Source organism: Paralichthys olivaceus, chromosome 1 (assembly GCF_024713975.1).
Source record: "Paralichthys olivaceus isolate ysfri-2021 chromosome 1, ASM2471397v2, whole genome shotgun sequence".
Taxonomy (NCBI): domain Eukaryota; kingdom Metazoa; phylum Chordata; class Actinopteri; order Pleuronectiformes; family Paralichthyidae; genus Paralichthys; species Paralichthys olivaceus.
The window spans coordinates 19,487,551-19,502,487 of NC_091093.1; the positions used below are offsets into that span (position 1 = coordinate 19,487,551).

General features: G+C 41.0%; 1 protein-coding gene across 14 annotated transcripts in view; it reads right to left on the reverse strand.

Annotated features, from left to right (window-relative positions):
• The window catches only part of sox6 (SRY-box transcription factor 6), a 133,843-nt gene that overhangs the window by 101,785 nt on the left and 17,121 nt on the right, over positions 1–14,937 (reverse strand). For 10 of the 14 annotated variants that reach the window (XM_069524421.1, XM_069524436.1, XM_069524416.1 and 7 more), the window contains 2 exons: positions 9,797–9,867; positions 2,246–2,296 (listed from right to left, as the gene is read on the reverse strand). In XM_069524421.1, coding sequence (XP_069380522.1) covers positions 2,246–2,280 — 35 coding nt within the window. In that variant the 5' untranslated portion in view covers positions 2,281–2,296; positions 9,797–9,867. The remainder of the gene's footprint in view (positions 1–2,245; positions 2,297–9,796; positions 9,868–14,937) is intronic. The other 4 variants (XM_069524452.1, XM_020098621.2, XM_069524445.1 and 1 more) reach the window with 1 other exon arrangement.

The following is a 14,937-nucleotide window of genomic DNA, read 5'->3' on the forward strand; positions in this document are numbered from 1 at the left end:
GAGGCTCACGGCAACATGGGCATAAATAATTGTCTATTACAGACAAGTTTTGCTTTACTTTCAGAAACACTAAGAACTTTTACAGACGTGCATTATTTTTATGAGACACAATCTTGTGCATAAAATATGAAGTTTACACTCCAATAAGAGTTTGATGTATTTTTCACGATGGCCTTGCATTAGGAAAGAACTTTTACAGCTATTACGACTCACTGTATGCATGACTCAAAACCAAACTCATGACTCATTACAATAATGAAAAGCCCATCCTGTGTGCTACTGAGATGACGTACAGGATAAAAAGTCAATAACATCTGCTCATCGGGGCAGAAATGTAGGAGCATGTTCAGAAATCCCCCTTTGACCTATTTCAGCTGCTTGAGAAAAGACACTGGAATTCTTCAGTGGAAGAATGTTTAACTGCCACATCCATCCAACCCGTGTTTCGATCCTTTTCTCCACATTCACCCCTACCCCCACTCCTCAGCCCACTCCAGGACACAAGTCTTATCCAAGCAAAAGGGCTAACCCTCTACCAAAGCCTGCCTTTAATCTCGGCCTGATTGTTGAGGCCTCCAATCTCCAGCCAGCATGCGTGATATCTTTCTACTGGCACTTCTCCTTTAATTAAAACAGACATTGACAGAAGGATGTGGATTAGCGGTGCAATAATGTGTTTACTCAGAATAATCACAGTGTTCTCTCACAGCTATGAGAACAAAAGGAAATTGTTGAAAAACTGCCAAGGTCAGAGGTCATATTTCTTTTTTTCCTCTCTTTCTCCCTCTCCCTCTCCCTCTCCTGTTGTAGATGTGGGTTTGAATGTACAAATGTCCGCGGGAGAATTTGAAATGTCCCATCCCACCACAACACATACAGGACCCCGATCACACGTCTTCAGCACAGTGAGTTATCCACCAAACTGGTTCTGACAGGTGGTGAGAGTTAAACACTGTCATCCACTTTGCAGCCTTACTCCAAAGATTGCGGAAATAAGCTTAGGCAGTGCGCTCTCTAACATGTTCTATAGCTGGATAACTCCTGTCAAACCATAGCACACATACCACACCAAATAAATCAGTGTCAAAGATAAAACAGCTACTGTACATTTTTGCATTATTTAATTGATTTGTTTACTGCAGCCAGTAATTATATAAATAATATATTAATATATACTAAATTGATATGTATATATAAATGTGTATATATAAACAAACAACAGTAATATATTCCTATGTGAAAATGTCATTTTGATAGATAGATTTTATACAAAATGCTTCTGCAGGCTTAAGTTATCTAAATTTCAGATCCTAAAACACTGAATAAATAAATGTAAATCCATGAGAGATTTTCCTATTGAATTCCACCATTACACTTCGACTCATGAGAGTAATGGCATCAAATTGTCCTTTCTTTTTAAAATGCCCCCAACAGTTCTGAGAGAAGAAAAAAACGCTGTTAATTTAATCAAATAAGTGACCTTTTGAAAAAGAAATCAAAGAGGATTCATTAGCTTTAGTAAAGTTTGGCTGACAGCAGCTTTGAAAAGCAGATGCTGCTGCTGTGGCTTCTAATGAGCCAACCCCTAATTAGGGAGCAACACTGTAGCTTAGAGAAGGTGGTTGACTAGGAAAGGAGCCAATGGTAAATACGCTCTCTTATTTACTTCCTCTGTGTGTAATGACAGCACACATTTTTAATTAGAATCACAGGAAGGGTAAAGACAAAAAAATGTAAATCTTTATGTTAGGGTGAATACAAACACAGAGCACAACAGGAAGCAACAGCACATCACAAGACCAATATACCAGCGACTGCCTCACCCTGACATCCCTGATTAGGGTGGTTAGTGAGGGGAGGGCAGATGGGGGAGAGTGGTCAGACAAAAGCATGCAGTAGTAGAGTCAAGACACAGAAAGCCTCATCTGCAGGTTCTTTAAGCTGTGTGTGTGTGTGTATTTGTGTGGACAGCTCGTCTACATGTGTATGTGCTTTCAGTCTGACTGGAGGATTTCAGGGTGAGCATGCCAGTGAGCCACATACTACGTGAACACAACTGTAACACACGGCTTGGGTAAATATGTTAGAATCCATGTTTTGACATTGTTCAAATATACAGACGCACAGGTAGGACAAAGTCTACAGCTAACAATGCATCAGAAAGTAAAACCCCCCTAGTGAACCCATCATATACCACCCTGCCCGACCTGTGATCCTAAATAGCAACAACAGAAATGAAACTAACCTCAGTAAAAAGCTGCTACGTAGAAAGCCCTCCATGTCAGCGTGTGGGATTCTGGCAGGAGAAATCACAGAGAACCATTTTCACAATGAAACGAGTGATAATCAAGAAGCAGTACAAGGAAGGAAAAGGGAGAAAGGAGGGAAAGAGAAAAGGAAAGAAAGAAAACACATAGAGCATACATCTCCATCCTATAATAAGGCATGTCTTTAATTAAAGCAGAAATATGGCTATGAACCCATCCTCTTTTTTTTTTATGAACTGACATCATTAATTATACCTCTTTCCATCGAGGGAGTGGATTTGCATACAACATGGGTTTGCACTGAGAGCCTGATGATATGTTTGCATCAAATAAACTCTGCCTACTGATCTCTATACAGTCTTTTTTTCCACGGCCGTGTGCAGATATATACATGTACATCCAGCACTGTAACCACAGATCCCAGAGCAACCCCAAGTCTGTTCAGAGTAGCCAACGGTGGTCCAGCTGCAGCCCATGTGTAGCGAGGGTGCTGTGGCTTCTGGGAGCCCGGCCGCAGGGGACCCAAGCTGGGACTCAGCGCCAGTGAGGCAAAAGGATGTGGTCATGATGTCACTGCTTGCAGGGGTCGTTCAGAAGCCTTAGCCACAAAATACTGGAGACACATGGCTAAAAATGACTTATAACAGGTTTCCATTAGCCTATGTTATTGGTCCGTGTGCCGTACACTTTTATTGTGTCAAGACTGGTTGGAGATTGATTAGGATTTCCATGTGCTTTGTTTTAAGATGCAGAAATGAGCAGCAACTCCAAAGAACTATTTCTGAGTGGAACTTTTGTCAGTGGTTGAAATTTAAATATCTCAGATTTCAAAACTAACCACATAATCAGCCTCTGAAATATGGATATCTTACAAAAATATTTTCAGCAATAGAAGAAATTATTTCACTACAGCAGCTCATCACTTTACCGGATTTTATTTCAATTTCATCATTTTGAATTTCAAGACCTACAAAGTCCTTTTTAACACCAATGGAAGAAAAAATACACTTTTCTGAACTTTCCCTTATGCACATCATCACGAAATAACACCAAACACAACAGCAAATTACATCTCAGCCCTTAAACACCTTAAGTTTTAGTGACATGGGTGTAATTTGGCATTTTCTCCCCTTGCTCTCTTGGCTTATGAGACAAAGCCTCTGAGAGAATGGAAAGAATGAGCTGGGCCCAAGGACACTGTGCCTTTCAGTCTGGCCAGCACTTAGCGAGGCAGTGAATCCACAAGACCCAGAGGGCTCAGCCGAGACTTTTCTCACAATAAGGTGTCTGGGGAGGCGGGAGTGGCATAGCCAGGGGCGCTGCGGCCCTGCTCTTTTCTCCACTCAGCTTGGCCCGGTGCACATAATACCATCCCCATGCCACAGCACACCGAGCCAGTGACAACGTGAGAAAACAACCGTCAAACAGTGCAGAGCAGATCATGCGTGTCTCCTCACTTCTCTGAGTGCAAAAAGCACACATACTGTGTGTCAGGCGTACACAAACAATACCCACATAAATGTTGATTCATCCTGAACTTACAACACAAGCAAACACATTTACATTCTGCAAATAGTATAAGAACAGAAGCAGTATTTAGATTGATGCTGATACAAATGTATGTGTAACCGAACAGAGCACTTTTTTAAAATGTTCTAAATGCGTGTTCATTTACTGACACCTGCATCCTTCAGCAGTTTTACCAACAGTTAAGCAGCAGTAGAGAAAATGACACAGATTAGGCCGTGCTCGGCATCTATCTTTGTCTTTGGTCGTATTCCACAACCCTTGTTCTTTCGCTCTGTGTGTGCTGGTGTTTCCTCAGCTGTGCCTGCTGTCTACGGTCCCATTGTGGTCAGAAACAACTGAACTTAGCCTATGGAAGCAAAGGTGCGGTTTGGATAGCAATTGACCAAACTCAGGAAAAAGTGACTGAGCCACATTGTATTTGCTCGTCTCTGAACACAGAAATACAAGAATGTCTTTAAATTAAGGTTAGGCCACAATTCAAGGGCAGGCATTTTTCAGCTAAGGAGAAGCAGGGAGGATAGACATCACTAAGTTGGCCTGGACCAGTCTGAGCAGCACGGCAGCCCTTTCGAAGAATGAGCCTCTGCCAAAAGCTGCCTCTGCCTAACCAAGTCTCCCACCATCTGCAACAAATGTGCTCTATTAAAGCAGTACCATATGGACAACAAGCTAGCTATTAACACGGCTTCAGCACATCCCCTTAACCTAGCCCAGATTTCAAACTTCCAGTCAAATTGACTGCTGATTTAATGCACCGCCAGCAGCCATGTGGGTCTTGGCACGAGACAGAGCTCTCAGCCTTCAGTCATTAACAGGCTCACATAGTGCGCAGCACACAGCGAGACACAGAAGTTAGCAACACAGATCCCACCAGTAACTACATCCCAGGTTACTCTGTATATCCCTTAAGCAAACCCATATGAGAAAATAGCCATATCCACAGAGGAGGATACAGAGAGCAACAGTCTGTGCTGATCCAGGAAGTCCAACTTTCTTAGGACGAGTAAACCAGGGCTCAGAACTCTCTGTTGTACTGAGTGGAAACAAGCTTATGAAGTAGATCTACCCACAGCGTTGCTGCAGTGGCAGCCTAACTGGTGGCTTATGTCTCAGTTCTTCCACAGTGATGGAGAGAGCATTTGCTCCCTTTGTGTGGATCCAAAATGGCAGTGATTAACCCCTTAGGGTGCGAGGGGGGGACACTTTAATCCCTGCGGGCCGAACGGCCATGTTGACGCCTCTGCACTCTCTGAGTCATGGGTGGATCCACCCTCTGCTCACAAAGCCACGCTCTCTTCTCGACCATAACGCCACGGCTATGAGTTCTCTGTTCTACGACCCAGAGACAACACACACACACACACACACACACACACCAAATCAATTACAGTTCTGTGGTTTTAACCCGACTCCAAAGTTCAGTAAATTTTGTTTGTTTATTTTTTCTCCTCCTGTCTCAGCTGCTTAGATACTGTACATAATTAGAGTGGAAACACATTTCAGCTCTCTGAGGCTTGAATGTATACAGTGCTGTGGATTTACAGAATTTACTGCACATTTATAGAAACTTAGTAAAAGTCAGAATACATTTTATTTGTATTTCATATTTTTATGAAGCAAAATAACTATAATGTGAGAATATATATTGTTATTTTTAAGTTCAGTTTGGATAAAGATACATTTTCTTCTTTATTATTTTCAAAATTTTCATCATCATTTTTTAAAATTATTATTGATAATGCTGAAATGCAGCTTGATTTAATGTTTTATTATAAATTTAAAGCTTAAATATAAAACTCATGAAAGACAGGATCATTGTCACAACATCTGTGCAAGTATAGTGTCCGTATGCAAATTGAAGCGATAAGCTAAAGACTGTCTGATGACAGGCTAATTAAATAAGCCTTTCAGCGCTCTCAGTGGAGCAGAGGGATGTGTGAAAAGGTACTGACTGTTGGTTCAAGAGAAGGGGGATCCAGGACAAAATCCAAACATCCCAGCAGACACCTTTACGCCAACTCAACACCCAATCACATAACGTATGGTGAGACCTGGTCCAAGAGTCCACACACTGACATACATGCATACACACCTGCAGTCTGTGCACACACTCAGAAACACCTTATGTTACCTTTACTAATAGCAATTGTGTCACTATGACCCCTTTCCTCATCCCTTTACACAGTCACACACACATGCACCCAGACACACGCAAGTGCACACGCACACACACACACACACACACACCTCAGTCAGAGCTGCCAGATGAGTAGTGAATTAATTTGTGTGAGCCACTCCAACATTAGGAAGGTGTGTTGAAAGGTGTCTGCTCATGTTTCAAATTAAACGCGCTGCTGGTCAGCATTAGCACCTCGCCACCCGTCGGCAACTGACACTTAGGAGGTGGGGGGGGGGGGGGGAGGTGGAGGGGAGGGGAGCCCATCCGCCGTTCACACTGGAATAATTAGAACATGTCAGGAAGAATTAATTTCCTCATTTTTCAAAAGGATACACAGAAATTACCATGTTATTATATGACAGAGTCCCTGGGAGGATTGGATTAAATTTGATTTCTTGCGCAGCCCACACAACAAATTAAAGTCATAAATAAGATGGAAAGAAGCAGGGCACAGAGCATATGTTTATGGCAATGAGTGAAGCCAAGGGACCAGAAACAACTATCTTCATTTCATTTTATTTAAATCAGGCCGACACCGTGTGTCTGAATGACAGCAGTTGCTAATGGGTTGAGATTAGAGGCTCCTTGATATTAACACAGGGATCCAACAACTTCAGCTGAAAAGCAAAAGAAGGCATCGATGCTACGATGAGACAATTCTGCACTGAATGAGAAGCTGGTTCTCAATCTAGGTTTTACACAACAGAAAATTTTGAACTGTCTGGTTTTACTTTGTATATATCCAGTTTTTTTAAACATTTAACACAGTTTAACATTGCAGCTATATAAAAAATGATACGCTTTGTATTCATGATTTGAAAAACAATAAAATCTAAAAAGAAGAATAAAATAATATAAAATTCAATCTTTTATTTTGGATGAGATAGATCCCTGTTAAATGAGCACAATCAACTGACCCAATCCAACACCATCCCTTTACTTGGGGATGTAGATTAGACTTGTTAGCTTACCAACACAATTTAATACTTGCCAGGGAAGAATTTTTCAACTCTTTCAAAATTGCCTGTCATTAGAGCCTAGCACTCCCCTGGGCACCACAAACTTTAAATAATTTGCGAATCAATTAACTGGCTACTCTCAACGCAACAGGGATTTCACACTCCAGGGTCGTGGTGCATTATCAGCTGGAGACGATTCATGGTGTTTTGGGAGAAAAGTTCATGGTTGAAATCATTAATTCATTTAACCGGACTTTTAGTTATGCATTACTTTCCACAGCTGGGGTAGCGAGAAGATTAATGGCGTCTTCTTTGCTCCTGTTTCATGTTGGATATATAGCTACTAGGTGTCCTACAGCACAAGGGAATATACCTTGAGAACCAGGACAGCAGCCAAATCCATATTAGGTTTTTTATTCTTATTAGAATGAAATAATGTCCACTAAATATCCAAACACTGCTGCTGCTAACAATAATAATAAGATGGATAATAATGAACTCAGAGGTTAGGTCCTTTTCATGTAGTTCAGTGTAAGAGAAATTAGACGACAGTTAACGGTTAAAGCATATTTTAGTTTAAGCACTTCATTTAAGGTCATTCATTCATAACACAAAGAGCAAGCTATTAATTGAATGTAGAGTTTAGGGAAATGGATATAGTTCAGGAGGGTTCCCCACATTCTTGCCAGGTAATGAAATATTCAACAATTAGTTTTCCAAATTCACACTGGGATCCTCTGAAGTAATTGAGGCTGATGAAATTAAAATCTTTGTAAGGCGATTGAGCGGTCTCTGTTCAGAAACATATTGACCATAATCACTGCAGGGTCAGTAGACTGAAGAGGCCCCATTTGATAAATAATAGATGAAGAACAACCATCCAAAGGTTATTCATTTTCAATTAATACTGAAGTGCCGTTTATTTAATTTCTGACGAAAAGGCTCCTCTACATCCTCCCCTTCATCAGGGCCATCAATAGATGGCTGAGAACTGGGAGACCATGTTGCTGTTACTTGTTCCATGAATGGCACGTAATAACAAAGAGTGTACAGTGTGTCGCTATTCAGATGATCTCACATATCCTCAGGTGTTTCCAAATGAGATTGCGTGAGTGTAATTAAACTTGTTCTGTGAGCGGTCCAGACACAAACTAAATTACTTTCTGTCATGTTTGGAGATTAATTAAACCTGTGGGTCAATGGATCTTGATTTCAAATTGTACAAGGATCCAACTCAGTGTCTCCAAGGAGTGATGTGGCAGTGAATAGCCACTAAGGCTTCGTGTAGTGTTTTATTTTCTAACAAATACTGACAGATGCCTGATAACATTACAGTGACTTGATAACACAACCATTAACACTTCCGTAGTGAGTCCTTACTATTAAAACTTCAGGGCTCAGTTTTATTGGCTCCCAGAGGAACATTTTTAGTTATTGGTGACGACTTGTAGAAGATCTTTCAAGTATTTTCACATTTTGTTTAAAATTTTAACAAATTTATTTCTAATAGTAGCTTGAGGAGTTGCTTTGTTTCTTGCATGCAGCAATACTAAAAAAGTCCCATACTGTCAATTGTGAGATTTACATCTGTGGTTGGCTTGGCCATTCATCAGTCAGAAGAGAGGCAGTATTCTGCCTAAGCATTATATCTATCCAGAAAGGATCGGGATGTCTTTTATTGATGGCTCTGCACTGCTTTTAACATGTTGGATTAATTCGAGTATGCTCTTGTGTTTGTAAAACCACGTAAAATGCAAACTGAGTGTCGTTGTATGACCATTTTATGAGTTTGAGCCATTCTCAACAAACTCAACACCTCTGACATCTGGTAGCTGTGGCAGCTCGCTGGTAGACAGGTGCGTGTTCATCAGAGCAGAAGATGGAGTGCAATGTGAAATGGCATAAATACACAATGGTAAATGGCCATGAACTTTGAATTGAGAGAGACATTTTCCTGCTGTTATTGGAGAGCTTCTTAACCACATTAATATGACTGCCATGATACCTCCAACTGACATTTGGAAGAAAAGAATAATATCAACTAAGTTCCTCACCTTTATTTGTTTAATATCTAAGTTTCTTTATTAGATAACCTGCATGAGCAGCAGCTGAGTAAAGATCGTTAAAGTCATATTATATTGATGCAGAGAGGACTGTAGTTTTCTTTTTTCTGTTTTTTTTTCAAAGCAAAATGCCACATTTCATTGCAACTGTCTTCCTGTGTTGTCTGTATTTCTTTGAAAAAATCACTTTAACTGCAACCAGTAAAACTTGACTCTGACCTGTGTCAACTGTACAGGTGCCATACTGCATTTAAAAGGATGTATATGTAGTAGCACTATAAGCATAATTACCTGCTACATTGTAGATATGTGGGTTTTAACTACAGAAACACTCTTGTGTGAATGTTGACAACACGTTTTTGTTTTATGTACAGTAGTGGGATTATGGAAACACTGAGACTGAAATCAGTTTTGTACATTTGGAAATACAAGACTTTTATCCAGAGTTTCACAATTTAGCCGTATTTATCAAAAAAGATAAGTAGGATTTTTTTTCTGAAAGGATTTAATAGCCATTGAGATACTTACAAATAAAAGATACTAGAAAGCCTAATTTAACTAAAAAAGAAATTTGAAAGATATAAAAAAAGCAAAGCAAACTGCAAGATGTTGGAGGATCTAATGTCTGAAGGTCTGTGTGTAACTTTGTGCCTATGTTACTGTCTAATTGTGCATACATTGTGTGCCTATCCGATTGTCCACCTCATTTGATGCAGGTGTTCAGTGTGGGTGAAAGACAGCAGGGGTGTGTGAGACATGGAAAGGCACAAACAGCTGAAGAGGCAAAGTGATACTTACAAAAACTGAAAGACTCAATCCCCAGCTTCCAGCAATCACTGGTCAGTTGATTTTGAATTCATGTAAATAACCTGCAAAGTAAGCAAATAAGACAGAAAGGGGATATTTTAATCATCTTCTTGATTTCAATGTTATTGTTAATTAATACTGTAAAATATCCTACATTTCCACCAAAAACACAACATTTGAATGTCATTCATGAGAAAAATAGCTTCCATTTAATTAAAAACGAACATTGGAACATAGTTAAAATCAACAAAGGTCTCAGAGATGTGTATTTACCTACATCAGAGCAAACAGAGACAGAACAGGAGGAAGAGAATTGGGGCCATAGTGTTGTTGGCTGAGGGTCAGAGTCTCCACAGCTGAGCAAAACAGCTTTGTTAGTGTTTGACCTCCAGTCCTCACAGCTGTCACCAACGGGAATCCATCCGAAACAATGTTTTAAAACGGACTTATCCACTACCTCATTAATCTGTCTTCCTGCCGCTGGATTCTACTAATAAACAGCTTTCATATAAAGTGGTTGTTTTATTAAATTTTACTGTCCCTCTTCAAGCACTGGCCTGCTAATGATTTATTTAGGGGGCCATGCTCTGCTAGTCTCAGCGTGTGTGTTGAAGAGCTGCAATGCATAAGGTTTATTAGAGAACGCACAAATAACCAGATATACAGTATCAGTGAATACAGGCATCATCTGAGCCAAATTCATATGACAATAGAGAGAGAATTATCTGCCGACAGGACCGTGTAGCTCAGAGGGATGAAAATGCTGTAAGATCATTCATGTTCATTTTCTCACATTATCTTGTTTTTCACAATAAGCCAAGATCTCATTACCAGCTGATTTATGCAATTAGTCCGCCTCAGCACTGCCAATTAAACAAAGCCAAGGGTTTTTTAAGGTCATGCTTAACTGATCTGTCACTAATTTGCACCGCAGCACCACCGTCTCCCTATCGCCGGGGCAAATAAGCCACCAATAACAAGACCAGATAAATGTACCGACTATCGCCGCATTGTTGTAGGAGCGCAGCACGGAGTCTGCTGCGTGGGAGGCTGGAGGGCTCACAGAATGAGCCAGATAAAGGCAAGAGTTGCAGACGGGTCTGAATGCAGTAGCCTTGAGGCTGGAGGTAACAATGGGGGAGAGGGGACCCAGGTGACCCCAGCTGAATGGAACACTGTTACATGAATAGCACATTGGAGTTTAAAGTCTACTCCTGCCTCTCAAATGATGCTAAACACAGACTTCACTGTTTTGAACTGTTCTCCAGCTGCAACCACCCACCCTCCCTGCATTCACATACACATGCACACACCATTAACTTATATTAGTAGCTTTTCAGTCTGCACAACAATCCCAGCCTGCTGGATAAACCACATATTACATGGATAGTAATTCAATAAACAGTCTTTGTCAAACATCTGACTATAGGCTTGATTCATGTTGTGCAAAAATAAATGAGAACTCTTGTAATTACAGAGAGTAGATATTAACAAAGCTTTGAATTCATAATCTGACGCTGATTGAGAACAATGAGGTAAATAATACATGGGGAAATATGTTTCTTATTCATTGGTTATTTAAGTTAATCATTTGTCTGATGGAAGAAAAAAACAAAGGAATTTATAATTACAAATAATGAGCGAACCCAAATGATATTATAATGAAGCAAACTTAGTAATCCCTGTGGTGTAATAAGAGTCAGTGTCAACCAGCCTATTGTAGCTGCATGTAACAGCTCTTTTCCTGCTGTGAATTAGCCCTACAGGCAGGAAACATAAAACAGGCACTCCCCCATTCCTAATTAGACGAACGGGAACTTATTAAACACAATTCCAGTCAACCCAAAATTCAAATTATTATTTCCACCACATTTTTATTAATACATTGTCAACACACTTAACCAATATAACATGATTCCCACTATTTTCTTTAGAGGGGAGAGGAATTGTTGCCAAGTGAATTTGGCGCCATTAGGCCACAAGTGAACAGTCGGAACGAGGCACAAAGACTATTTTTCTGTTAAAAATAAAGTAACTGCATTGGAAACACTGGAGGTTTGGCAGCTCTCACACTGAATCCAAACAGACTGATGGAGTCGACATCAAAGCCGCAGAGACAGAGAGCTCACATCCACCTGTGGCATTTCTGTCAAAGAGTGGCCTTTTCTTTAGCCTGGGCTAGTCATCGCTAGCTCACACACACATATTCGCAGAGCAACACTTGTTAGGACACTGCATTGACTTCCATTCATTTTGGACAGCCTAACTGAAACCTAAGCCCCAACCTTAACCATGACCAGTGCATGCCTAACCCTAACCTACCCCAAATTTTATATGTATATTTCTTTTTATACATCAAATTAAATAGAATAGATAAATAAATCAGAGCACCAGCTAGAACCAGAATTTGTCCTTAAATTTGTTGCAATGTAGACACACACTGATGAACACAATCTCTTTGTACAAAAGACTAAATACAAATTCCAGATTTATGCGATGAAACAGTAGGTGCTCTGATTTATTTATCTATTTAAAACCAAACTCTGTTAAATCAAACACTCCCATGTAGAAAATTCACATGCATCTTTATACGACACATCAAACACACTGTTTGCATGCTGGACTTCCTCCTCGAGCTAAAGCCTCACGTACAGTACGTGAAGGAAACTGCCACAGCACAGAATCACTTTCAAATTAACTGAACCGTCAAATCCCCCACATGTGCTCACGTACAGTGGGGGCTACACTTGATTTAATTTACCCTGACCATAACAGAGGGTTGTGTTTTCCAACCATTGCATGACAATGGCTCAGGATCAATAGAATACATCACCACAACTATAAACGACATAGAAGAGAGCGACCTCAACATAACTGTCCAGACCAAATCCAGGTTTTATGTTCCATGTAGTAGTCTATATTGCATTTCTAGTGCTAGACATGTTTCAATTGCCTTCAGGTGTCTGTATGCTTATGTTTCTGCTGTGCACATTTGTGCAGGTCTGCATATGTGCATTTTATCTCTGTAGTTTAGTGGGTATGCATTAGGCAAGCCAAAACTTGTACTTCAACTTCTGTTTGGAATTCATCCAGATCTGCAACATCCTCCCAATCCTCCTCTCCAAATCCTCACTTTCTCCTGCGTCCAAACAAGCTAAAGTAGGAATTCTGCAGAGTTAGTTTTTTTGACAATAGAGGTAATCTCTGCCATCAGCAGACTGCTCCCTACCTGGATACAGTGTGGTTATCTCTGCAGAAGCAGCAGCCGCACAGTCAGTGTGGCCGGGGACTGCGTAGGGGGAGTTTGGGATGCAGTGAGGTGGGGCTATAACGCCAGTCTCAGGGGAAATAGGGAAATGGGAGGAAGAGGATGGTGGTGGTGGTGGTGTTGGGGGGGGGGGGGATGTACAGACGTGAAGTGCAGGGCATTCTGGCACAGAAATGTCTGACATAGTAATTGAACACGTGTGATTGTATGTTAAATATCCAGTTCCATCAAGTCAATCCTCTCAGCAGTGGCATCATCTGTGAAATATGAAACGACAGCTTCCATGCAGTGAGTAATCACCATAGCCGGGAATGAGAAGACAGCAGTGGGCAGGAAACAGCCAGAGTTCAGGTAAACTCGAGGCACTTTGTCACGGATCATTTTATGGAGGCAGAAATTGTGGAGTTTTTGTCACCTCACCTCATTAATTTACTCACTTCCTACTGATGTGATAAACTTCAGCAGCTATGAGCTAAGAAAAAAAGTTCAGTCCTGTGATGTTAAGTCGAGCATTATTTCTACAAGAGATCCACTATGTCATTGAGTAATTTGGTGTTGGAAACAGGTCGGTCACATGCAAACAGCTGTTTCATGCTCCAGTACACCCATAACTGTCACGGCCAGACAAATCTCTCCTTTCTCCTCTTTTTATCTTTACCCTCTGTCTCCCTCAAACTGCCTTTTCTTTTCCTGTCTGGGGCCGATCTGGCAGACGAGACATTCACAAAATGTCTCGCACCAATGTGTTAGGAATGACTGCCATAGCATCACTCTGGTTAAAATATCTTTGTTGAGAGTAAAAAAAAAAAAAACACTGGGCAGTGTTATGTCAAAACTGAAGAGCAACGGTGTCAGATAAAGCAGAGAAAAAAAAGATCTCTTCGGAGTTTTTTACAGGCAGCAGCCTGATATGGATACAGTGCTGTGGCTGAGTGAGGCTTTCATGTGCTGCTTGGCAAATACATTATCTGTCATTTCCTCTGCGTCGAATAACAAGAATAAAAAGTCTGTTTACTGAGCAGCCGGGCTGAGAGGCAGCGTGCAGGGAGCGAAGCAGCTAATAGAATGTTTTCCTCCGCGATGGACGACGTTCAGTCCCCAGCTCTCCTAACAGGCGGCTGTGCAACCTATCAATTCTCTTTGATTCCCCCTCATATAGTCTTCACTTCAAAGACTGTTAAGACAGAGAACACATAATAAGCTTGTCTTTTCACACACTGACGAGACCTCTGCTCTTATAACTTAAAATATATGCTCTTTCTTTCTTCCCTTCCTTATTTTCTTTCTTTCTGTGCATTGGGGGGTCTCTCCCCCTCTCTCCCAGGTAATGTGTTTATTTTTCCTCGACCCATCTTCTAGTTTACTGTGTGGTGGCGTTTCTCCCCTCTTATCGCCTGGTCCTCGCGGGGCACTTTAGCCCTTCAAATCCTGTTCACCATATACTCGTTTCAGAATCTGTGAAATGAGTGCTAGAGAAGCGTGGCCACAATGTCTGCCTGTGTTGCTACTGGACTCGAATGGGCTCTGTGCTTTTTTTTTTGTCCAGGGAGATGCATAAATGGAAGTTTTTAACACCTCAAAGGAGGCTGGGCCTTTGTGGAGCCACACTAGAGAAGCCTGTCAGTCTCCCGAGGAGGCAGACACACTGAGTGCTGCAGGACAAAGAGCTTAGAGGAGGACAATCAGCAGGGGCATCACTCTGCTTTGGGCACCGGGCAGACACACACATGTACACCCACGTTTATAGCTGCACTTTCATATAGTGAACAAACAAATACATGCACATACAAACAAACATCACAAAGCTTCAACTAGCATGTTTTACCTATCTCAAATACCTGTAAACATAATAATATTAAAAAAG